The 24,971-nt window shown below is 41.7% G+C and overlaps 1 protein-coding gene across 1 annotated transcript in view; it reads right to left on the reverse strand.

The window, feature by feature from the left end:
- rasa4 (RAS p21 protein activator 4) overlaps positions 1-24,971 on the reverse strand; it is a 253,310-nt gene that overhangs the window by 74,729 nt on the left and 153,610 nt on the right. The window contains exons 6-8 of the mRNA XM_043718928.1: positions 10,311-10,392; positions 4,885-5,059; positions 3,968-4,173 (exon numbers count right to left, since the gene is read on the reverse strand). Of these exons, the coding sequence (XP_043574863.1) occupies positions 3,968-4,173; positions 4,885-5,059; positions 10,311-10,392 (463 nt within the window). The remainder of the gene's footprint in view (positions 1-3,967; positions 4,174-4,884; positions 5,060-10,310; positions 10,393-24,971) is intronic.

Here is a 24,971-nt window from a genome sequence, read left to right on the forward strand (position 1 = left end):
TATTTATCATTTATTACATGATGAAGTATCGGGAGATATGGATAATCTGTTTAAAACATGGGATCAGGATCTGGGACTAGAAATCTCCACAGAAACGTGGAATGATATCTGGGAAAATGCTAGAAGAATTACTATTTGTAACAGAACCCAGGCTATCTAGCTGAAGATACTTCATAGGGCCCATATAGCACCGGTTCGATTGGCAAAATTTAAGGCAGGAGCATCTCCAATGTGTCCTAAATGCAAAATAGAGGTGGGCACTCTTGTATATTGCTTATGGACCTGTCATAAGATCCGTAGATATTGGACTAAAGTAACAAGTACCCTGACAGTAATTTTAGGAACGGAAATTAAAGTGGACCCCGTATCTCTCCTCTTGGGCTTTTCGAACTTTCCCTCCCTGGACACGTACGGGAAGAGACTATTTTCTATTCTTTCTTTCTGTGCAAGGAAAAATATTTTGGTGAACTGGGCGGCTGAGGGCCCCCCTGGACTTTCAAATTGGCACAGATTAATTATGGAATGTATTCCCCTTGACTTCCTTACAAATATAGTGCACCAAAAGACCGAATTATTTTATAAAATATGGCAGCCCTTTTTGAATTACATAAATACAGATATTTCGGCTATCCTAACAAGGGCTTTTAGTTAATTGAGATTACAAACCTGGCTGGTCCGGGGCCCCTTGGGGGAGGAATCCCGCACGAATACGGGTTTTATTATATCTGATGCTAACACATTCCGAGCATGTAAGAGACTTAAATATACACGCTGGTTAGTTGTAGGTTAGATTAGTAGATAGTTGAGTTTTGTGTGTTTTTGTTTTCTTCTTTTTTTTCGTTTTTTTTTTGTTTTTTTTATTGTTAAATTTTGGCTATTGTATATTTGAGCTAATTGTATATCAATGTTTATATCTGAGAGTTTTGTTTATTTTTGTAAACTTGTAAAAATGTTAAATTTCTAATAAAAATATCTATTAAAAAAAACCTGGAATAAGGCTGCTCTCACCTGGTTCTTTCTTTGACCTGTCTATCCCAATCACTCAAAAAGGAATCTCAGCCCAATCCCACACAGTTACTTCAGGTATCCCCCAAGAATCCAACCTCAGCCCTGTTTACCTTCTCATCTACAAGCTGCCCCGCAGGAACACTCTCCAAAAGCAGAGCCTTAGTTTATACAAGTACACTGAAAAAAAGTAGGCTCTATCCCAAAAATGACCACCTCTCTCAACTATTCCATTGTTGCTAAAGAACCAGATTGTTTATTTGACATCCAGAACTGGAAGAAAAGAATCTTTCTCTAATTAAAAATTGGGAAGGCTGAAGCACTCCTGGCTGGTCTCTGCCTTCTACCTTCCATAAATAGGGGCCATCTGCACCTCCGATTCTCATGTCTCAACTTGCAGGGAGTCACCTATCATCCATTGTCAACTGATCTGAACAGGTTCAGCAACATTTTGACTTGAAATTTCCAGCCTTGTTTCAAATGCTTTATGAATTTGTTGCTCCCTAACCCTGTTATAACTCCACCTCAATAAATTTCCAAACTCTAAACTCATCCAGTCCTGGATTCTTCAGCAGCCCTGGTTTTATGGCTGCCTTCAGTTACCCAGTCCCTAAGCTCTGGAATTTCCTTCCTACACCTCTCTGCCTCTCTACTTTGCTTTCTTCCTGCTCAGAGACTACCTTCATCAAATGAGACATCTCTTCATGAGACACAGGGCCATGTTTGGTTATCACATTCCCCTGAAGCACCAGAGACATTTTAATACATTAATGGTGCGAAACAAACATAAATTGCTGTTGTAATCCAAAATAAAATGGAGGGGTTTTTGAACATAGGACATATTTTCTCTCAGAACAGTAGAAAGTGATTTCTGCAATACAATCATGAGATTGAGTTATTATAACATTTATCAACTTTATCTGAACTGTTATTAAAGTACAATTTGCAGTTAGACCAATGTATTGTATTATTCTTTATAGAGACCATTAATGTTCATCTTATAAATTCCGTCAATCATACCATTTATGTGTCACCAGATGCTAAGTTTACAAGTCATTGATAGCACTCAGTGATTGGAATAAGTTACATGCTAATGAAGGGTCATACATAAACATTAATCTATTTATTCAGGCACTAATGAGTCAACTGTACATTTCAGTCATTTTGTTTGTGATTTCTGTAATTTTGTGTGTTCTCTTCCACTAATCTTTGTGATTTATACAATGCAACTATTGCTGTGAATATCAATTCAGATGCTATCGACTGAATTTCAGAAGTGCTTCACTGGCTAAAAAAGTGCTTTGTCATGTCCTGAATTGGTGAAAGAAACTTTAGAAATGAATGTTTTATGTACTATTTTCCCTCAGGAGATGACACCCTTAATTACAATTGATTTATGAAAGGAATGTCCTTGATGTGCTAAACACGTTTTTGTTATGATTCCTTAAGGCATCTCTTCACCTTAAAAATGCAGCCAAATATCATGTGATGGAGTCTCGTATGCTGACTAAGAGGAAAATTGCCACTTTTGTGATAGTTAAAAATCACACAACACCAGATTATAGTCCAACAGGTTTCTTTGGAAGTACAAGCTTTTGGCTGCAACCACCTGATGAAGAAGCATCACTTCGAAAGCGAGTGCTTTCAACTAAACCTGTTGGACCATAACCTGATGTTGTGTGATTTTTAACTTCGTCCACTCCAGTCCAACACTGGCTCCTCCAAATCATGACATTTGGTATAGTGAGTTTTCCAAGAGGTATTTCGAACTGATTGGAAGGCAAAATAGATTATCCCACTTGAGTTGGGTAGAAGATATTGTTTAAGGACAGCACTGCTGTTGGAAAGAGTTCAGCTAAGTCCAAGTTTACTTGTATTGGGCGGATCTGCTTAGTTTCCCTGACAGGAGATCAGAGTAGACCGACTACTGACAGCAAGACTCAGATCACCAAGCACAAAAGCGCAGCTGGCAAAATATATGCAATCTCCAGGCACAATGCCAATGGGCCATCAATAAAATTCAAAGGAAACATTCCAGGATTTATAACAATCCATGCTTATCAACAGGATGGGACCGATCTTCAGGAGAGGAAGGTTGCAGGATACATAACCAGAGAAAATAAATGACCAAGAGAGCTGAATCTGGGAGCAGAATCATGAAGGATCTGGTAGGATCAGCAATGTTAATTTTGGTTTGATTTTTAAAGTTGCAAAACTTGAAATTTTGTTGCCTCTCACTGGGGTCATTCTATAATTCAGTTCTTTCAGTGTGTTGGTTTCCATAAGGATTACATCAGTAGTGATAATGGGCCTATATTTCCTACTGGTCAGACAGTCATTAATCCAACATGGTTGGGAGGTGCGCATGGGGAGACTGCAGTACCACCATTGGAGCAGATTTGGAAGGTATTGACCAGATCCCCTTCCCCCTTCTCTGCAACTGAACCCCTTTCTCCTGCTATACATCTGATCCCTTCCACCCATTCCACACCCAATTCTCTTTTCCTTGCTCTGTAACCAGAAATTACACATAATCACCCCAGACCCACCATGCCCCTGCCTTTTCTCTGGCTCCAGGCTGAGTGGGATTGACCCCTTCACCCTCCCACAATTTGTTCCCCATGTAACCGGCTCCACACCCAATCCTTCCTGACACGATTTTTCCTACCCACCCAACCGAGCCTAATCCATCACTTTGCCCCTTCGGAACCTTATACCTCACCCACTTGGCATCCTTCACCCTAGCCACTTGGCATCTTACTCCATACCCAACTGGCATCCTACCCCACACATCTGGTATCCTATTCCCTAGCCCCTAGTACCTATCTTCCTATCCACCTGGCACCCTACCCTTACCTATCTGGTATCCTGACCCCAGCAACCTAGCTCCTACAGCTGGTACCCAACATACCTGAAACCATAACCCTGCCATCCTCATTTGGAACCCTAACATTACACTTACATTACTGTCTGACTGTGTAACAGTAGCTGTCAAAGTGGCTGCCTTGTTTGTCCTCACCCAACACTCACTACAGAAGAACTGTCCGAATGGAAGCATGGCTTCATATTTTTGAGGGAGCTCTGGTTGAAACCTCGCGTCAGAAGCTGCGAAAAACTTACGCACTGTTTCTGTTTGGTTAATGATCTGAAATGTAACTGTGCTAAAGTCTGAGGAGCCAACAGGGTCAGAGACCTTAAGGTAGGTGTCATTAGGTTCAAGGTGGAGGCTGTTTGAAGTCCAGGTTGACAGTCAATCTTTATGTGTCGCTGTGGATTCTGTGTCGCTGCAGTTTACCTAGAGAGTTCCTCAAGTCATTCCCTCTAAAGCTGAGAGCCACAAGTAAAAGCATCTTCATTGCTGAGCGTGTCTTTGCTCAAGTCCAAACCATTATTCCTGTTCTGTGGTCAGTTATTATTCAGGTATCAGGCTTGGTTCAATAGCAATTCCCTCAACTCAGAGGCAGGAGATTATGGGTTTGCCCATCAATTGAGTGACCTGGGCACATAACCAAGGCTGATTCATTCAGCCATTCAGAGATCCAATTAGAAATGGGAAGGTGGGGAAGGGGGCTGCACTTTCAGATGGCTCATTAACTCTCTCTGGTGGACACAAGACATGCCATTATTTCAACACAGACAAGGTGAGTAATCCCTGTGTCCAGGTCAACATTTCATCCCTCACTCAATACTACGATAACAAGTTCCTTGATCACATTCTATATGCAGGATGTTCCTGTGGACAAACTGACTACAGAAGCAACAACAATCCACTGACTGTGAACAGCTTTGGGACATCCTGTGAACGTGAAATATATAAATGTATGACTTTTCCTGAGTGTGAAAAGGGATTGTGTTAGCTGCAATATGACTGAAAGCAACAAGAAGCTGTGAGCCAGGTATTGACCAAGGTGGTACCTACCTTTCCCAGGAAATCATTTTTGCTGACCAAGTCCCAGTCCCACACCTCCACATGCAGTGTGTTCTCTGCCCCTGTGTCATCCAGGACAAACTCAAATACTTCATTCCAGCGGGGGTAACAGGACTTCTTCACAACCTATATCAAGAGATCTCAGTTTTCACTAGATTTTAACAAAGTCCACTTACTGCTGTTAATCCAAGTATTAAAGGCAACAAGGTATGCAAGCACTAATGACAATCAAGTTAATAGTTATGTTGCTAGATGCTCTATCAATCACTAATCAGAGTGTGTCCAAGGGTGACTTTTATTTGAGGTCGTGCAGAGTCTTGCTAATGCAAGTACAGGTCGGAGACAGCATTATAAGGATCATGGCCCAATATTCTGGCCTGTACCCATCTTTACTGGGATTTTGTGCCATAATGGAGCTTTCCAAAATTCATTTAGTGTTAAACAGACTAAAAAATGTTGTACAGGTGTATAAAAGATCAGACTTCAATCAAGTCAGATTGATCAAATGAAAGTCTACCCTGTCTGCCAAAGGAACTGAATTTGGTGATCTCTAGACTGGTTGCTCGTCAACATGACTTCACAGTATGAAACTATTCAACTCAGTCGGGATTGCAGTTATTTAATGGTTGCACTAGGAGGACTGATTTGGGAAACAGAACTACTGCATTTATCCCAGTTTAATTTATAATCAAATGATAAATTAGAGGAAAGCCCAAATTGCAGTTTTGCATCTCTCTCTGCTAGTGCAGTTCATTATATATAATACAGCAAACATTGACCCCAAAATATAAAGATTAAAATGGGAGGAAGAACATACAATGCCACAGAAAGATTAATAATGAAAAGATTTGCACTATCATAGTTTATAACATAACAAGGACTGTGCCATCAACATGGCTTCATTTTATGACAAATTTAGTTTGTTAATGTCACAAATCTTGGGACTGGTATTTCTCTTCTCAGTTCCCTGTTTTGGTACACTGATAAGGCAGTGGTTGAAAAATCAAACTGAGATGAGATCTACCCAATTCCTGCCAGACTGCCAACCCTTTTGGATTGGGTGGAATGAAAGCATCTTTTCACTGACATGATAGTGAGCAATCTCCAGAAGTAACCATCATTGAGGCATAGAAATAATTCTTTTTTAAAACACCTTTTCTTTGAACACATTTGTTTATCAGCGATAACGCTGCAGGACAAGAAAGTGAGAGACTGGAAGAGGCTTGGTGATTGTCGGTGGGAGAGCATGTGATGGGCTGCATGGTGGCACAGTGGTTAGCACTGCTGCCTCACAGCGCAAAGGACCTGGGTTCAATTCCAGCCTTCAGCAACTGTCTGTGTGGAGTTTGTACATTCTCCTTGTGTCTGTGTAGGTTTCCTCTGGAGAGGGCTCCAGTTTCCTCTCACAGTCCAAGGTTGTGCAGGTTAGGTGGATTGGTCATGCTAAATTCTCCTGTAGTGCCCAGTGATACGCAAGCTAGGTGGGTCAGCGATGGGAAATATGGAGTTACTGGGATAGAGTAGGATGCTCTTCAGAGGGTCAGTGCAGACTCAATGGGATAAAAAGCTTCCATCTGCACTATAGGGATTTTATGATTTGCTTCACCTCCAGGAATTTGTCCGCATTCCTGCCTTATTTTGATGTATCCATCCTTCTCAGAAATTACTCATAGGTTGAGTTGCTTTTCTTGCAACTCCAGAAATTTTATAAATTTTTGACTTCCCTTGTGACATTCCCTTTAATTATCTATATTTCTTTACAATTGATTTATACATGTTTTCCTCTCCTATTGACAGTGTTAACTGAGGTAATCCCTGGAATCATGCACATTATACCACAAGGATAAGTACAGAATGGAGAGCTCCTGAGAGTTATTCTAACAAAATAGTAAAGCAAGTTTTAAAGGAGAGATTGCCATTTTAATAACTAATATAAATCTCTGAATCACATGAGTCATGGTTCAGACGGAATCAATTAACTTGGTTTCAAAATGATAAAAGAGGACTGTAAATTAAACAGAAAAGGCCAATTTCTGTAAGTTTACAAATGCTTCAACCCATGCCTTGAATATAGGTCATGATTTTGTGTTTAAAATCTTTTGGGTCCCCCTCTGCCCGACCTTTGTAACCATCCCCAACCCTTCAACCTTCTGAGAACTTGCTTTTCACTTCTGAATTATGTTCTTCTGATTCTGACCCCTTGTAAACCCCCCAATTACCTGTGATGGGAACAGGACTCATAATCTTGGAATCAATTATAGATTTTCTGAAGCTTTTATTACCTGGAGTGTTGCAGTAAATACCAATGTAGATGTGTTAAAAATACACTGTGCATTTATGAATGTGTGTTCTCAATATTTCAAACTCCCAAACCCAGGTAGAACAGAGTGCGGCAGAGGATTGTTTGCTTAATATCTTCACACATTTCTTTTCTCTCTTTGGGTAAATGTTTGAAGGCTTTAATAACCTATTGGACAATCCTCCATTGTCAGTACATCGTTGAGTGTGACTTTGAACTGACAGCATTTGGCTCAGAGGCAGGAAGTGCTACCTACCAAGGGACCAGACCTCTACAGCAGAGGATCAAATGGTTGGGCATATTTGGAAAATCTCCCAGGTGCAAAATGTCACAAAACTCTTCATGTTGAAGGCAAAGTGAGAGGCAAGCACGTGGGCAGGAGGAAACAACAGGAGAGAAGGCTGAGGAAACAGGCACTCGGGGAGCTGAGAGCAAGGACAGTCTATCGCTGTGGAGAAAGGTCAAAGCCATGGAAGTGAAAGAAAGCAAATAAGTTACCTACTTATTAAAAACAAATTTCAGGCATCCAGGATGCATTTTATGGCCCACCCACCAATTCTCTGAAGGCAGAGAGTGGAACTGGGGCACATAAAATATAGTGAGTTGTTTCTTTCCCCCCATTCTCAACCTCGTGCCCCCATCCATTTTACAGATAGTGGCATTAGTCAGCCAGCCTGCCCTTAGGCCTATTGAGGCCATTGAGTGGACAATAAACTGCCAATTAAGGATTTCATTTCACCTCTGCTGCAATGTTTCGGTCTGTGGGAAAAGTAGCGACCTAGCAAACAGCCTGGCAGCTAGCAGTGCATGGGGTTTTGGTTGGTGGGATGTACCTGCTTTTGCCAGCCCATGACCCAGGATGGTATCACCTTTCCCCTTGTGCCTCCCTGATGGCCTACACCAACCCTGACCACACTACCACACCAACTGGGGTCTCCCAGCCTTGATCCCCCAAAATCCCTAGACTTAGCTGAAGCCCAGAACACATTTTTACCTCTTCTTCCTGACTGTCTGCAGTCCCAGCAGTGTCCACTGTTATCTGCTGGCCAATCATATTGGTCAGTGGGCCTCGAGGGCAGGACTTGGTGTCCCTGAGACTGACAGGACATCCCTATCTGATCTATTTAAGCCCCCCACTTCCCCATGTAGGGCAGGTAAGGTTCTGGTGGGTGAGGTGCAAAGGAGGTTAGCCAGTCAGGGGTGAGTTCAGGTGGGTAATCTGATTGTAAACGCATTGGAGACAGTTCAGAGAAAATTTACCAGATTAATACGTGGAATGGGTACATCAATTTCTGAGGAAGAAATAGTATCTGCTGGAGTTTAGAAAAGTAAGATTGAAACGGAGTCACAGAATTGTCACAGTGCAGAAGGAAGCTGTTGAGACCACCATGTCCGCACCAACTCTCTGAATGAGCATAGTGCCATTCTCCTGCCTTTATCCTCCATACCCTCTTGAAGCCTCAATTGAACCTTCCTCCACATTTCCAGACAATGCATTCCTGACCCTAAGCACTCACTGTATGAAAAAAACTTTCCTCACATTACATTTGCTTCTTCTAGAAATTACCTCATTTCTGTTTCCTCTCGTTCTCCATTCTCTTTCTGAGAAGGAACAGTATTTTCTTTTCAATTCTGTCCAGCTCGCTGGTGACTTTGAAAATTTCTGTCAGATCTCCTCTCAGCCTTCTTCTCACCAAGGAAAACAGTCTCAAAGTCTCCAATCTACCACCAATCTTGTAACCCTTGTCCATATGATCTCCAATGTATTCACATCCTTCCTAAAGTCCCCAGAACCGTACACAATTCTTCAGCTGAGATCAAACTTCTGTCTGATAAAGGTTCATCACTACATTTTTTGATCCCATACTTTAATCCCCAATGAATAAAGCTGAGGATACTGAGTTTATTGACTTCTCACTCTACCTGCACTTTCATGACTTACACACATGTCCGCTCAGGTCGCTCTGCATTCTTCACATCCTCTATTTTATCCTTCATCCCCTTATTCTTTTCTCTACATTGAACTTCATCTGCCATCTACCTGCCCACTGCACCAACTTGCTACTTTCCTTTCGTAGTTTTACACTGTGCTCCTCACAGTTTACAATGCTTCCAAGTTTTGTATCATCCACATCTGGGAAATTGTCCCCTACACTCCAAGATCTAGATTATTATAAAATAGGAAAAGCAGGCAACCCAGTCCCAATCCTGGGGGATGCCACAAACGTACTTTGCCTGAAATATATCCGTTAACTATTTCTCTCCATCTCCTATCCCTTGGCCAATTTTGTATTTCCATTTGATACTGTCTTACTTGTTCCAAAATCTATACCTTATTTCACAAGTTTGTTGTGCGGCACTTATAAGATGCTGAATATTCTTGGCAGGGTGAATGGCTTCCTCTTGTGGGAGAATCACTGCAGATCATTGTTACAAAATAAGAGATTGCATAGAGAAGATTTTTTTTTACACAGAGGACAGAGAGTCTTTGGAACTCTTTTCCTCAAAATGGGGTGGAAGCATAGTCTTTCAATATATTTAAGGCAGAGATAGATAGATTCTGGATAAACCAGGAGGTGGAAGGTTATCAGAGATAGCTGGGAATGTTCGGCAATGTTGAGATCAGCTTGATTTTAATTTTCTTTAAAACAACCGAAAGATTAAAAAAAAACATTTTTCTAAATAACCCATTCATAGGTGTTATTACATACCTCCAGAGCAGGTGGGACTTGAATCCAGGCCTCCCAGTCCAGGGTTATGGACACTACCACTGCACCACTAGAGGGCTCCCCAGCATGACATTATTGATTGGTAGAATGAGTTCAAGGGGCCGAGTGGCCCACTAGTGCACTTAATTCATACATGCCAACGTACCCCCCTTCCAGTAAAATCCACCCCTTTTATATATTGTGTTTAAATTATCCACTGGTTAAAGAACATTAGATTAGGTTAGTGTCAGAATACTTCTCCACACCTCACTCAATGATGTAATGACGGAACTGAAATGTAAATTACTAGGATCTTTTTATGGAAGTTGGTCAACTCTAAATTAACCCAGAAGGGAGAGGCTGGACTCACAGAGCTCTCTTGAGTTTTTCCATTGTATTGCACTCTGACAAAGGGATCCGATGCTCCATTTAGATCTTTTCGAGCCAGGTCTCTGAAAAGGAAAAAAAAACACCTTGCTTTTACAAAGGCAGTAGGAGTATACTTAAGGGAGAAATCAGGAGGGAAAAAAGGGGACATGAGATAGCTTTGGCAAATAGGGTTAACAAGAATCCAAAGGGTTTTTACAAATATACCAAGGACAAAAGACTAACTAGAGAAAGAAAAGGGCCCCTCAAAGATCAGCAGGGTGGCCTTTGTGTGGAGCCACAGGAGATGGGGGAGATACTAAACAAGTATTTTGCATCAGTATTTACTGTGGAAAAGGACATAGAAGATATAGAATGTAGGGAAATAGATGGTGACATCTTGAAAATTGTCCATATTACAGAGAAGGAAGTGCTGGATGTCTTGAAATGCACTAAAATGGATAAATTCCAGGACCTGATCAGGTGTACCCTAGAACTCTGTGGGAAACTAGGGAAGTGATTGCTGGGTCTTTTACTGAGATATTTGTATCATCAATAGTTGCAGGTGAGGTGCCGGAAGACTGGAGGTTGGCTAACGTGGTGCCACTCTTTAAGAAAGGTGGCAAGGACAAGCCAGGGAACTATAGACCGGTGAGCCTGACCTCGGTGGTGGGCAAATTGTTGGAGGGAATCCTGAGGGACAGGATGTACATGTATTTGGAAAGGCAAGGGCTGATTAGGAATAGTCAACATGGCTTTGTGCGTGGGAAATCATGTCTCACAAACTTGATTGAGTTTTTTGAAGAAGTAACAAAGAGGATTGATGAGGGCTGAGCAGTAGATGTGATCTATATGGACTTCAGTAAGGCGTTCAACAAGATTCCCAATGGGAGACAAGTTAGCAAGGTTAGATCTCATGGAATCCAGGGATAACTAGCCAATTGGATACAGAACTGGCTCAAAGGTAGAAGACAGAGGGTGGTGGTGGATGGTTGTTTTTCAGACTGGAGGCCTGTGACCAGTGGTTTGCCACAAGGTTTGGTGCTGGGTCGACAACTTTTCATCATTTATATAAATGATTGGATTTGAGCATAAGAGGTGTAGTTAGTAAGTTTGCAGATGACACCAAAATTGGAGGTGTAGTGGACAGCGAAGAAGGTTACCTCAGATTACAACAGGATCTTGATCAGATGGGCTGAGAATTGGCAGCTGGAGTTTAATTTAGATAAATGTGAGGTGCTGCGTTTTGGGAAAGCAAATCTTAGCAGGACTTATACACTTAATGGTAAGGTCCTCGGGAGTATTGCTGAAGAAAGAGACCTTGGAGTGCAGGTTCATAGTTCCTTGAAAGTGGAGTCGCAGGTAGATAGGATAGTGAAGAAGGTGTTTGGTATGCTTTCCTTTATTGGTCAGAGTATTGAGTACAGGAGTTGGGAAGTTATGTTGCGACTGTACACGACATTGGTTAGGCCATTGTTGGAATATTGTATGCAATTCTGGTCTCCTTCCTATCGGAAAGATGTTGCGAAACCTGAGAGGGCTCAGAAAAGATTTACAAGGACATTGCCAGTGTTGGAGGATTTGAGCTATAGGGAGAGTTGAACAGGCTGGGGCTGTTTTCTTTGGAGCGTCGGAGGCTGAGGGGTAACCTTATAGAGGTTTACAAAATTGTGAGAAGCATGAATAGGATAAATAGACAAAGTTTTTTCCCTGGGATGGAGGAGTCCAGAACTAGAGGGCATAGGTTTAGGGTGAAAGGAGAAATGTATAGAAGAGACCTAAGGGGCAAATTTTCAAGCAGAGGGTGGTACGTGTATGGAATGAGCTTGTACTAGCCTCCACTAGCTGGTGGAGGCTAGTACAATTGCAACATTCAAAAGGCATCTGGATGGGTCTATGAATAAGAAGGGTTTGGAGGGACATGGGCCAAGTGTTGGCAAATGGGACTAGGTTGGGGTGGGATATCTGGTCGGCATGGATGAATTGGACCAAAGAGTCTGTTTCCATGCTGCACATCTCTATGATTCTATAAAGCACCTTTCACACCACATGGTCTCCCCAAACTGCTCTTTAGACAAACAGCAGTGAAGCCTGTGCCATTGCTGCGAGTTTGGAGGAAGGTCATGCATGTTTTTTTGTTATAACAAGGACTGATGTAAAATAAACAGAAGTGAAGGAAGTACTGAAAACAACAAATGCTGAAGATCACAGTGGGTCAGACAACATCCGTGGAGAGAGAGAGTAAGCTAACGTTTCGGGTCAAGAGAAGGAAGTGCCTGAAAACCTGAAGAAACTCTGAGATGGCCTGTGGGAAGAAGGTACAAAAATTTGAAAACACATAGCAACAGATTCAAGAACAGCTTCTTCCTCGCTCTTATCAGACTTTTGAATTAACTGGTAGAAAGTGAGGACTGAAGATGCTGGAGGTCAGAGTCGAGAATGTGGTGCTGGAAAAGCACCACTGCTATATTCCTCTTTTATTGCCCAATTTTTCACTCTCCTTTGCAATTGTTCCTTTGTAACATTTATTATGTGTGGCTACCTTCAAATCCAAAGTGATTAGCAGTGAGTTAGAGATGGCAACATGCTGATGAATGGTTTATGCCCAAATGTCGATCTTGCTCCTCGGATGCTGCCTGACCTGCTGTGCTTTTCTAGCACCACATTCTCGACTTTTGAATTAACCTCTCATATACTGGAGTTGATCTTCGCATGCACCTTCTCTGTAGCTATAACACGATACTCTACATTCTACTCTACTACCTGATGTACTTATGTAAGGTATGATTTGCCTGGATAGCACTCAAAACAATATTTTTTCCCAATGTATGTAACAATAATAAACCAAATCAAAGTCAACTGCAACATCACCATCAAGAAATCAGCTCTTTTGTACAAGACATAAGTTCAGAATGGGAAGAAAGTGAGGTCTGCAGACGCTGGAGATCAGAGCTGAAAATGAAAGTTTGTCCAGCAGGCTAAGATAAAAGGTAGGGAGGAGGGACTTGGGGGAGGGGCGTCGGATAAGTTCAGAATGTCTACTGGGCTACACGTTAAAATATGTAATGGGCAGTGAGATGGGGTGACCGGGGATGTTTAGTGAAAAAGGCAAAAGTGAGGTCTGCAGATGCTGGAAACCAGAGTTTAGATCAGACTGGTGCTGGAAAAGCACAGCAGGTCAGGCAGCATCCGAGGAGCAGGAAAATCAATGTTTCAGGCAAAAGCCCTTTATCAGGAATAGCCTTTTTAGTGAAAAGGCAGCCAGAATGGCAAGATTAGAATTCTTCACAACACAATGACCAGAGCGTGTACAACTCTCACACTACATCCTAATCTTCCCCTTCTGTGGAACATGCCCCTTGCCATAGTAGCATGGAGGAGAGAAAGGGCATTGCTGAGAGAGGACTGGCCAGGGAAAAGAGAAAGGTGAGTAATGCAGCCTCTCTGACTATTCCACCTCCTCCTGATTTAAAAATAGCTCCATTTAATCTGACGTGGAAACAGTCGCAGAATTTCCACAGGGAGACATTTCTGAATGATTTGAAACAGGAGACCTTTCACAACCTGAGTCATACCCAGCATCTGCTCCAAACTCAGCCAACATGGGCTAAAGGTTCTTTATTTCCCCATTTAATCGAATGACTTAAATTGCAGTGGTCACATGGACCACGCCTGGGTCCTTATTTACCTCTGCACCCAGTTTTTTAGAGACTCACTAGTTCGCACTGTAATTTATTAAAACAACCTGCCTCTCGACTGTCTGTTATAAAGATCTCTCCTCAGAGGCAGCTTATAAAGCAATAGGCGGCTGAAGACTTGGTTGCCTCAGTGTGAGCTGCAGCTTAACTAGAAAATTTGCAGGGTTTGAGGCTTTTCAACAGCTATTTGTAAAGTTGACTGCCACTAATTTGAAACAACAACTTCAGTCTGTCTCAACAGTTGCAATTAACAGGAAAAGTAGCATTATATGAACAAGGTATACAGTCGTTAAGATTAAATTAGATTCCCTACAGTGTGGAAACAGGCCCTTCGGCCCAACCAGTCCACACTGACCCTCCGAAGAGTAACCCACCCAGCCCCATTTCCGTCTGACTAATGAACCTAACACTACTGGCAATTTAGCATGGCCAATTCACCTAACCCGCACCTCTTTGGACTGTGGGAGGATTAAAATACAGAACAACCAGTAAACAGAAGATTATGAGACTTGTGTGAGTCATGAGTCTCCAAAACCTGATCAATTTACACCCTTCACCACTTGTAATGCACAAATTGAAGCTCACCATATCTCTATATTATTTTTAAGAATTTGTTAAAGTTGCAAATTAATCATCCATTAAACTTGTCACATAAAGATAAGCCGAGCAACAAGGAGTGCAAGTACATTTTTGAAAACTTATTTGCTGACAGGATGTGGGCATTGCTAGCTAGGCCAGCATTTATTGCCCATCCCTAAATTGCCCTTGAGAAGGTGAACCACTGCAGTCCACGTGGTATGGTACACCCACAGTGCTTTTCGGGAGAGTATTCAGGATATAGAGCCAACAACAGTTAGTTAGAGAATGGCAACTTAACTCCAAGTAAGGACAGTGTGAGTGCTGTTAATGATTTCCAGGCAAGCACACTGGTGCAGAAAGTAAACGATCTAAACTGGAGTTACGTTAGTGAAACACTTTGGAGATTTTACAACTGTCAAATTTTGCAGTCTTTTTTATCTGTGATATTCTCTTTTTTTTCCTATCTGTCTCTCTCCCAATTTTTATTTCTCTGGCTATATTTCTCCTTTTTTGCCCGAATTATCTTCAATTCACTGTCTTTTGCTATTGTTCCTTTGTAATATCTACTGTGTCTGGGTACCTTCAAGTCCAAAGTGATCAAGTGTGGATTAGAACGGCGACCTTATTAGTCTTACCAGAGGATCTTGTTGAAAAAAAGAAAAAGTTTATTGCATTACAGTTACTATTTACAGTTTACGTGAATGTCTGCTACATTACAACAAAGACTATATGGAGCACACGAGCCTAGATCTGTCTCCTACATCGTCCTTCTTTACCCTGAGTAAATCCCTGTGACTTCAGCACAATGGATGGTTCTTACTAAAATCAATCACTGACCCTCTCAGACCAAATGTCCAAGTTAGACCTGCTCTAAAGGCATTTAAAAGCATTTTATAAACATTGTAGATCCACTTATTTAGTCTTGCCCTATGTGAGTGTTATCTGAAGATAGTTCTGTGCATCTCTCACAAGGAATAAAAATGTAAATGTATCAACAGTGGCATGCACCAAGGTCTATACATCACTCATAGAAACTCAAAAGGTTGATTTGAAAATATCTACAACACCTACTGAAGGGCTGTTGTGGTGCAGTGGGAGCATCTTTATCTCAGAACCAGGAGGTCCCATCTGCTCCAAACAGTGTCATTGTAAATCTGATCAGGTTAATTAAAAATATCCACATTACCTACTAGGTCACCTAGGTACCCAGTTAATGTATTTATCAGTTAATTCTGAACAAGTCACTCAATCAAAGAAATAAAATTGACCATATCACCCATTCAGTGTTGATACAGATTAATTCCTCTCTGTGTGGATAACTGTCTAAATCTCTCTTTAGGTCAATGTATGGGAGTTTCTCCTGTGCAATTCAGATAGGTTCACAGTTCATGATGGCAAAAATGGGGCTAGAATTGTTTCTGGTTCATAACAGATTCATGGTTAACAAAACATATAATTAAATTTGTTTGAACAGTGTTGGGGAAAGCAGACATGTCTAACCTATTCTGCTGTGTGATGTGTCTGTGTTATCCATTTCTTGTACACTGTCTCATGAAAAGCTCGAGATTTATCCGGCACCAAGAGATGCCCTTAATGATTTTGCAGATGGAATCTGTCAGCTCATGTGTTCAACATCCAATTAGTTCCTATCCAAATAGCTTGCCCAGATTTTCTATAACTTTGGTACATGGTACTGTTCATCTGTTGACATTCACTAATAAAGCATTCACTTTTTTATTCCTTGTGAGAGATGCACAGAACTCAGATAACCCTCAGGCAGGGCAGGACTAAATGGATCTACAACATTTGAAGGCACATCATCTCCAAATTTCAAACAGAGATTTTAATCGAGCTCCCAAACTTTGAATTGAAGCTGATTTGCTTTTCCAGGACATGCTCAATCATGTTGTTCTGACATGGATCACAATATTTTACAGATGTAGGCCATTCTGCCCATTGTACCTGTACTGGATCTCTGAAAGGGCAACTCTGTTCTTCCCATTCAGTTTGAAATATTCTCCACTCTAAACCCTGCCCACTGTATTATTTATCCTGCCCCTCCTCATCCCACATTTACTGTGTCCCTGATTATGCACCCACCCCTATAATTATTCATTTATACTTGGATCAAAAGTATTTTAATTCAATAGCCTGCACTTCTGATCATATGCAAGATTTCTGATTATAAAAATAAATAAACTCTAAACCAAGTTAATTGCACTTCCAGAGCAGCTAATGGAACTATTAGCTTTTGCCAAGAGTTAACATACTTGAGACTTTGTTATTAATCCTTCTATTTTTCATTGTTGAGCTCAGATCCATGAAATGAACTAATTTCTCTTTTTAAAATTTTTATTTTTTTTAAATTACACTATCGTTACAAGGATGTTGCCAAGGTTGGAGGGTTTGAGCTATACGGAGAGGCTGGAATAGGCTGGGGCTATTTTCCCTGGAGTGTTGGAGACTGAGGGGTAACTTTACAAAGGTTTATAAAATCATGAGAGGCATGGATAGGGTGAATAGACAAAACCTTTTACCCGAGATGGGGGAGTCCAGAACTAGACGGCATAGGTTTAAGGTGAGAGGGAAAGAGTTAAAAGGCACCCAAGGGGCAATGTTTTCATGTGATGCATGTATGGAATGAGCTGCCAGAGGAGGCTAGTACAATTATAACATTTCAAAGGCTGGATGGATACACGAATTGGAAGGGTCATAGAGATATGAGCCAAATGCTGGCAAATGGGACAAGATTAATTTAGGATATCTGGTCAGCATGGATGAGTTGGACCAAAGGCTCTCTTTCCATGCTGTGCAGCTCTGACACTATGGCTGTTATTTTAAATTCTTTACTTTATTATTTTTCAAATTCATTACTGTGATTTTGTACTTTTGAAGGTCTGTAATGCTGGAATTTTTATTTCTTTATTTTTTTTTCCTTAAGAGTTTGCACTCAAAAATCTATACCAAGGTACCTTAATACTTCCGGTAGTGCTATCAGTAAACTTTTCACAGTACTCATGTGAATACATGTGACAATAAAGCTAATTTATTCAATTCATTCACTCACAGTGGGACTGGCAGTTCATTTATTGCCAATGTCACAGAATAATCAACCGATAGGAGGACATCTTCTCTGCCTAAAATCATTTTATATGGAGTTAGCCTGTTTCTATATTTTCTAAATCAAACATTCCACATTCAGATATCCAGTCTTCAGCAGATTTATTTTCTTGTGAGGTTAAGAACAGATCTGCTTTGAAATAATAATTACAGAATGAAGCCAGTGTGAGCTAACAAGAACAGACACAGTCTGTGACCTTTCAGAAACCAAGAGAGTACTTTATCATATTTGAAAGTATGGAACCATTTAATTCTGCTTTCAAATTGTTTTAACTGTTATTAACATTCACTGGGATTCTATTCTGGGGAAGTTATGATGTATTAAGACTGGAAAAAGGACTGATCAGTTAATATTACATGCACCTTGCAAAGGCTGTCTGTAAGGCTTTTTCTTTCTATTTGTTAAATGGTTTCTATAATTTGTGAGCTCAATTGGAAGGTCCCTGTATTTTCTTTCGGAGGCAAAACAGGAGCTGACATGGGAAGTAGATTTTAACCAGCCAATGTGTCCTTGGTCATTTATTTTTCAGGAATTGTGTCTGAATGCCTGTGAAGCTGGCATTACAAAGAACACTAACATTAGTTTGACTGTCCTCCATTGAACCTGGAGAATACAGCAGAGGTAGCATTGGTAGAATTTCTTTAACCCTCTTCCATGTCACTGATCTACAGTCCAGGTCTCACTGCACTACAGGGGTACAATGATGACAACTGCATTGTGCACGAGGCTTTTTGTTAACTTGCACTGATCAAGCAGCCAACTGTAATAGTTTATAGAAAACTGAGCTGATCTGGTGCTGGATCTCCATCAACAATGGTGATCTTTTGAGAGGTGTGGTAAGTGCTCAACATATTGCAGAGTTTCTCTTTCACTATGTATGGAAGATGGAATCCTTGACTAGACCTGGGTTGAAATATGAATTTTGTTTTGACAACATTTGAAGACAGGCTGAGTCTCTGGTGTACGGAATGGAAGATATCGAGAGTGGCTCTGGTGCAGAGTGGGCAATGGCATTGCCATCATATGGTGGTTATTTAGTTCTGGTACTGAGGTGACTGAGGTTAGAGAGTTTTCCATTAGTATTTACTACTCACACCAATGGGAAATGGATCTTTAAATTGAATAACCACTCTCAGGCAGATTGTAAATAGTAAGGGCAATATCACACATTCTTGCTTGTCACCAGTCAGGATGTCAAAGATATCTGTTTCAGATTATCCATTGAATGACCGAATTATTATAGTGCAGGAGACCAGTTGGCCCCTTGTGTCTACACTAGCTTTCCAAATAAGCACCACGACTGATTCTACTGTCTTTTCCCTATACTCTTATGCAATGTTTCTATTCAAGTAAATAACAATGACCTCTTGAATGTCTCAGCTGAACCTGTCTCCACCACACTTCCAGGCTGTGCATTTTAGACCCATGCCACTTGCTTTGAGAAAAAGTATTTTTCTCACATCACATTTGCGTCTTTTACAAAATCACTTTAAATCTGTGTCATCTCATTCTTGATCCTTCTGTAAGTGGGAACAGTTTCTCCCTATTTACTCTATCCAGATTCTTCAAGATTTTGAAATCATCTATCAGAGTTTTGTATTTTTTATTAGATTAGATTCCCTACTGTGTGGAAACAGGCCCTTCGGCCCAATAAGTCCACACCGACCCTCCGAAGAGTAACCCACCCAGACCCATTTCCCTCTGACTAATGCACCAAACACCATGGACAATTTAGCATGGCCAATTCACCTGACCTGCACATCTTTGGAATGTGGGAGGAAACCGGAGCACCTGAAGGAAACGCAAACATGGGGAGAATGTGCAAACACCACACAGACAGTTGGCCCAAGGCTGGAATCCAACCTGGGACCCTGGTGCAGTGAGGCAGCAGTGCTAACTACTGAGCCACCATGCTGCCCATCATCTACAAGCTTTCAAATTGCCCCCTGCAGTCCAAGATCTAGATCATTAATATGTATCATGGGAAGCAGGAATCCCAATACTGACAACTGAGGAACTTCGCCACAAACCTTCCTCAGCCTGAAAAAATGTCCATTGACCATTACTCTCTGTTTCCTATTAGTCCGCCCATTTTGCTGTTGCTCATTTTCTTCATAAACTATAATGCTTATAACTACAAACTATAAACATAATATTTCTCACAAGTCTGTTGTGTGGCACTGCATTGAATGCCTTCTGGTAATCCTTGTGTACCAGGGAGACACTTCAATAGCTTCCACAGCATGAAACCTAAGACAGAAGACGTAAGGGTACAAGTAAGCCATTTGGCCCATTAGGCCTGCTTCACCACTCAATATGATCACAGCCAATCATACAATTCTTTCTATCACATCTCATTTATGTTCTGAATTAGTCTTTAACCATCAGTCTTGAACTGTTAGAGTGCTGTCTTCTTGACTTGCAACTTTGGATTGTTCTGCCAGGCAATGTAGACCACTTGCTTTTATGGCAAGAGGTCATATATTTCTGCATTGAACTGGTCCTGGTGACAATGATGATTGAACCTAAAGGACCAGGCACATTTGTTCTGAAATGGAGTGGAGTGTGTGAGGATTTTCTCAGATTACTTTTGAAATTCCTATTTTTGGTCAGGCTGCTTTAGGGTTGAGACACTGATCTTCCCCCTCATGAATCTTTGCTTCTTACGGTTCTTTGTGGCAGATAGGTGTTTATTACCAATTGAACAATCGAATCTGTCCAGCTGACAGCACTTCCCCACATGGATATTGATCAAGAGATACAGATTCACGTAAACTTTTGACTTGAATAATGGCATAATCTGCTGATTATTCAGACCAACTTTGATATTCATCATGAGTTAACACGCGTGATACGATAATGGGTACGACCACAAAGTGCTGTAAATAATTACACTTTATATGCTATTACAAAAAAAAAAGGAGACTTAACAACTCAAAATTCTGTTAAACACCCACATGCATACGCTTGGTGAATGACAATAGCTTTCCACTACTTCTAAAGTAGCATCCCTTGTGACTTCAGCAGAGGTGGAGGTTGGCTTAATTAGTAGCATTATGCCTTTGAAATGTAAGGACTGCTCTATTCTCTTGAACAGATTTGCATAATGAATGAGGATGGAAGAAGTGTTTATATCTTTCAAGATCGTCATCACTACATTTATGAAAAGTAACAGACTGATTTTAACCATTAGCGACAAAACTTTGGAAGCATTACACTTGGTCTGAAATTATTCTTAAAGATTAAGAAGCCCACAAAGACCTCACTCTGATATATGTGTCAGTTCACATTAGCATTTCCTGATGTTTCCAGTGGATGCAACGTAGGAGTGCTTTGAATAGAGTTCCCAACTCCATTGTCCTATTCTGCCAGCATCCTGTTTCTATGCCAGTGCCACATTGCTCCTATTATAGAGTCACTGTAGTTGTAGAGTGAGTAGTGCCCTACCTCTGGAGCAGAAGCTCCAGGTTCCCACTGCGAGAGTTGTTGCTCATGGAAGTAGTGTTCATGATATGGTTAATCAGCCTGGAAATGCTTCCACCACTTATACAGAGGGGCAAAACAAACCTCTTACGGTGATGCAGGACAGCAGTTAGGTGAAGGTCCATGATATGTTGTAATGCCACAAATAATGTATCTGCCAGTATATTTAAGGCAACAGACATCTCTTGCACATTATAGTTATAACCTCTATTATTTTTAGTCATTAATGCTAACTTGTGCTTCAGTTTCTAGGCAGGTGGCCGTACTCTTCAAGGCTTACTATCCTTACCACTTTAGTTGGAGATAGACTTTGCCATCATTTCTCTGCTGTGCATCATGTGTGTGTCGTGTCTGGCTATCTGGTTAAGTTGACAAGCCCCTCTAGCATTCTCCATCTCTATGACAACCTCCTCAATGATCAGTTCTGTCATCAGCTTAGCTGAGCTAATAGAGGATTGTACCCTCCACAAAAACTCTTCACAGCTTCTCCTGCCCTTGTATCAGCTCGAGTTACCACGTGTGAATCATTAAGTGCACCGAGTGTTTAACTGGACCCTGCATTGTGTGAGTATCTGTGCTGGTGCATGGTAAGCCACCTCGAGTATTCCACTTCAACTCTGTGTGGTGTATTCTTTTCTCCTGCAAGGGGTGGAAGAACGAACCTATGAGTGAGATACGGTAGAATATTTATTTGATGAAAACAGAATATTTGGCGAGGGTGGCGACATGAACAGATGCATCATATTGCGTAAGGCTCAGGATGAGTGGTGTACTGGAGGGATAAAAGGAGAAGTGAGGAATTGCAGAGAAAGCAAAGACTTGCTGAATGTATCAGAGGAGCGGAGTTTCCTTCTCACAGAGAGCGGGGAGGTAGCAGAATTTTTTTTATTTGATCATGTGGACATTTATTGTCCATCTACAATCGTTGTTGAGAAGGTAGGGTTGAGTCTCATGCTGTAGTGATACCCTCAGTGCTGGCTAGGAAGCGAATTCCAAACTTAACCCAGTGACAGTGAAGGAATTATGGTATAGTTCCAAGTCAAGAATGGTGTGAGATTTGAAAGGTTACTTGCTGGAGATGGAGAAAAGGAACATTTAAGGTGTCTGATGGGGTGTTAACCAAAGAGGCTGCTTTTTCTTGGATGGTGTTGAGCATCTGGAGTGTTGTTGGACCGGCTGTGACATCCATAGAAGAGAGAAAAAAAACCGCAGCTGTTAGGATCCAAGTTAGACAAGCAGGAGGCTGGAAGAACACAGCAAGCCAGGCAGCGTTAGGAGGTGGAGAAGTCAATGTCATCCTGTCGAAAATGTAACTGGAGTATCAAAGTAACACTCCATATTTCTGGCACCAAACAAAAAAAAAGGGTTAATCCGAAACGTTGACTTCTCCACCTCCTGATGCTGCCTGGCTTGCTGTATTCTTCCAACCTCCTGTTTGTCTACCTTGACATCCAAAAAGGCAGGGGGCACTCCTGACTTGTGTCTTGTGGATAATGGGCAGGATTTGAGCAGTCAAGAGGTGAGCTTATTGCCAGAGAATTCTTAGATTTTTGACCTGCTCTTGTAGCTACTTATATGGCTAGCCCACTTTGATCTCTGGTCACTGGTAATGCGCAGGATGTTGGTAGTGAGGGATTCAATGAAGTCAATATCATTGAATGTCAAGGGATGATGGTTAGATTTTTCTCTTATTGGAGATGGTAATTGCCTTGGAATTGTGTAGTGTAAATGTCACTTGCCTCTCGTCAGCTCAAACCTGGATAGTGTCCAGTTCTTGCTGCATTTGAACACAGACTGCTTCAGTATCCAAGGAGTTACAAGTGGTGTTGAACATTGTGCAATCATCAGTGAACATCCCCACTTCTGACCCTATGATGGAGGAAACGTCATTGACGAAGCAGCTGAAGATGGTTGGGCCTAGAACACTACCCTGAGGAACTCCCGCAGGGATGTCCTGGAAATGAGATGACTAACCTCCAGCAACCACAACAATTTTCCTTTGTACTAGATGTTACTCCATTCAGGGGGAAGTTTTCCCTCAGACTCTTATTGAATCCAGTTTTGTTCAGACTCCTCCATTTCACACTCAGTAAAATGCTGTCTTGATGTCAAGGGCTGTTACTCTCACCTCTGCTGTTCATTTCTTTTGTTCATACTTGGATCAAGGCTGTAATGAGGTCAGATACCAAGTAGCCCTGGCAGAACCCTGACCCTGAGTGTCAGTGAGCAGGTTATGACGAGGCAAGTACTGCTTAGATGCATACAGTCATAGAGTCAGCACAGAAACAGAATCTTCATTCCAACTTGTCCATGCCATCAAGACATTCCAATTGGACCTAATCTCATTTGCCTGCATTTGGTCACATCTGTCTAAACCCTTCCTATGCATATTGCCATCCAGATGCCTATTAAATGTTGTAACTGTACCAGCCTCCATCACGTCCTCTGGCAGTTTGTTCCATATACAACCCTCTGCGTGAACAAGATACCCCTCAAGTCCCTTTCAAATCTTTCCCCTCGCACCTTAAACCTATGCCCTCTAGTTGTGGAGTCCTCCATCTTAGGAAAAAAATTAACTATTCACCATATCCATGCCCCTTATGATTTTATAAGCCTCTATAAGGTCCCCCCCCTCAGCCTCTGATGTTCCAGGGAAAACACCACCAGCCTTTTCAGCCTCTCCCGAAAACTCAAACCCTCCAGCTTGATCGCCTTGTGGGCAATATCTTCCATTGCTTTCAGAGTCTCAGATCAGCATGTGGGGTGGATGGAGGGGAGAGATCTCAGATGTAAGAGGATAGTGATCCAGACTGCGCGGGGTGCAGAAATTCAAAACGGGAGATGATCTGGAATGGGGTGCTGAGCGGATGAAGACTGAAGGTAAAGGCCATGGAAAACTGGGGACAGAGTGGGTCAGAGATTGATGTGAGTGGGAGGTGTTAGCTGATCAATGGTCTGTATGGAGGGGGTCAAGCTAATGAAGCACTCCTACTCCTCCTAGCCCATGAATTGTGCTGTAAATGCATTTATCTCATTGAGTTGGTCCTATTTAACTCTTTTTATCTGTTAGGCCACCTTAAACCTTGGTAAACCTGGTCTCATCAGGTTAAAAATTAAAATCCTGCTAAAATGGAGACACAAACATGCCTTTAAAAACATTCACCAACAGCATTATGGAGAAAGTAGATAGGCTATAATTGTTTTCCTTAGAGCAGACAAGGCTGAGGAGAGAACCTGATTGAGGTGGACTAAGGTAGAGGGACATAGATAGGATCGACAGGGAGGAACATTTCCCCTCAATAACCAGGTGGCTCAGTTTTCAGGTAAGAAGCAGGAAGCTTAGAGTGCATTGAGGAAAATATTTTTCAACCAGATGGTGGTGGGTACATGGAGCTCAGCGGCTGAAAGGCTGGGAAAGGCAGGAACCATCAGGACAGCAGCAGCAATGTAAGCCAGAACGAGGAACCGGCTACTATGGTGTGGTGGGCCCAGTTCAGAAGCTAGGGGTAAAAACAATGACTGCTGATGCTGGAAACCAGATTCTGGATCAATGGTGCTGGAAGAGCACAGCAATTCAGGCAGCATCGAGGAGCTTCGGCAAAATCGACGTTTCGGGCAAAAGCCCTTCATCAGGAATAAAGGCAGAGAGCCTGAAGCGTGGAGAGATAAGCTAGAGGAGGGTGGGGTGGGGAGAAAGTAACATAGAGTACAATGGGTGAGTGGGGGAGGAGATGAAGGTGATAGGTCAGGGAGGAGAGGGTGGAGTGGATAGGTGGAAAAGGAG

Source organism: Chiloscyllium plagiosum, chromosome 28 (genome assembly GCF_004010195.1).
Source record: "Chiloscyllium plagiosum isolate BGI_BamShark_2017 chromosome 28, ASM401019v2, whole genome shotgun sequence".
Lineage (NCBI taxonomy): Eukaryota > Metazoa > Chordata > Chondrichthyes > Orectolobiformes > Hemiscylliidae > Chiloscyllium > Chiloscyllium plagiosum.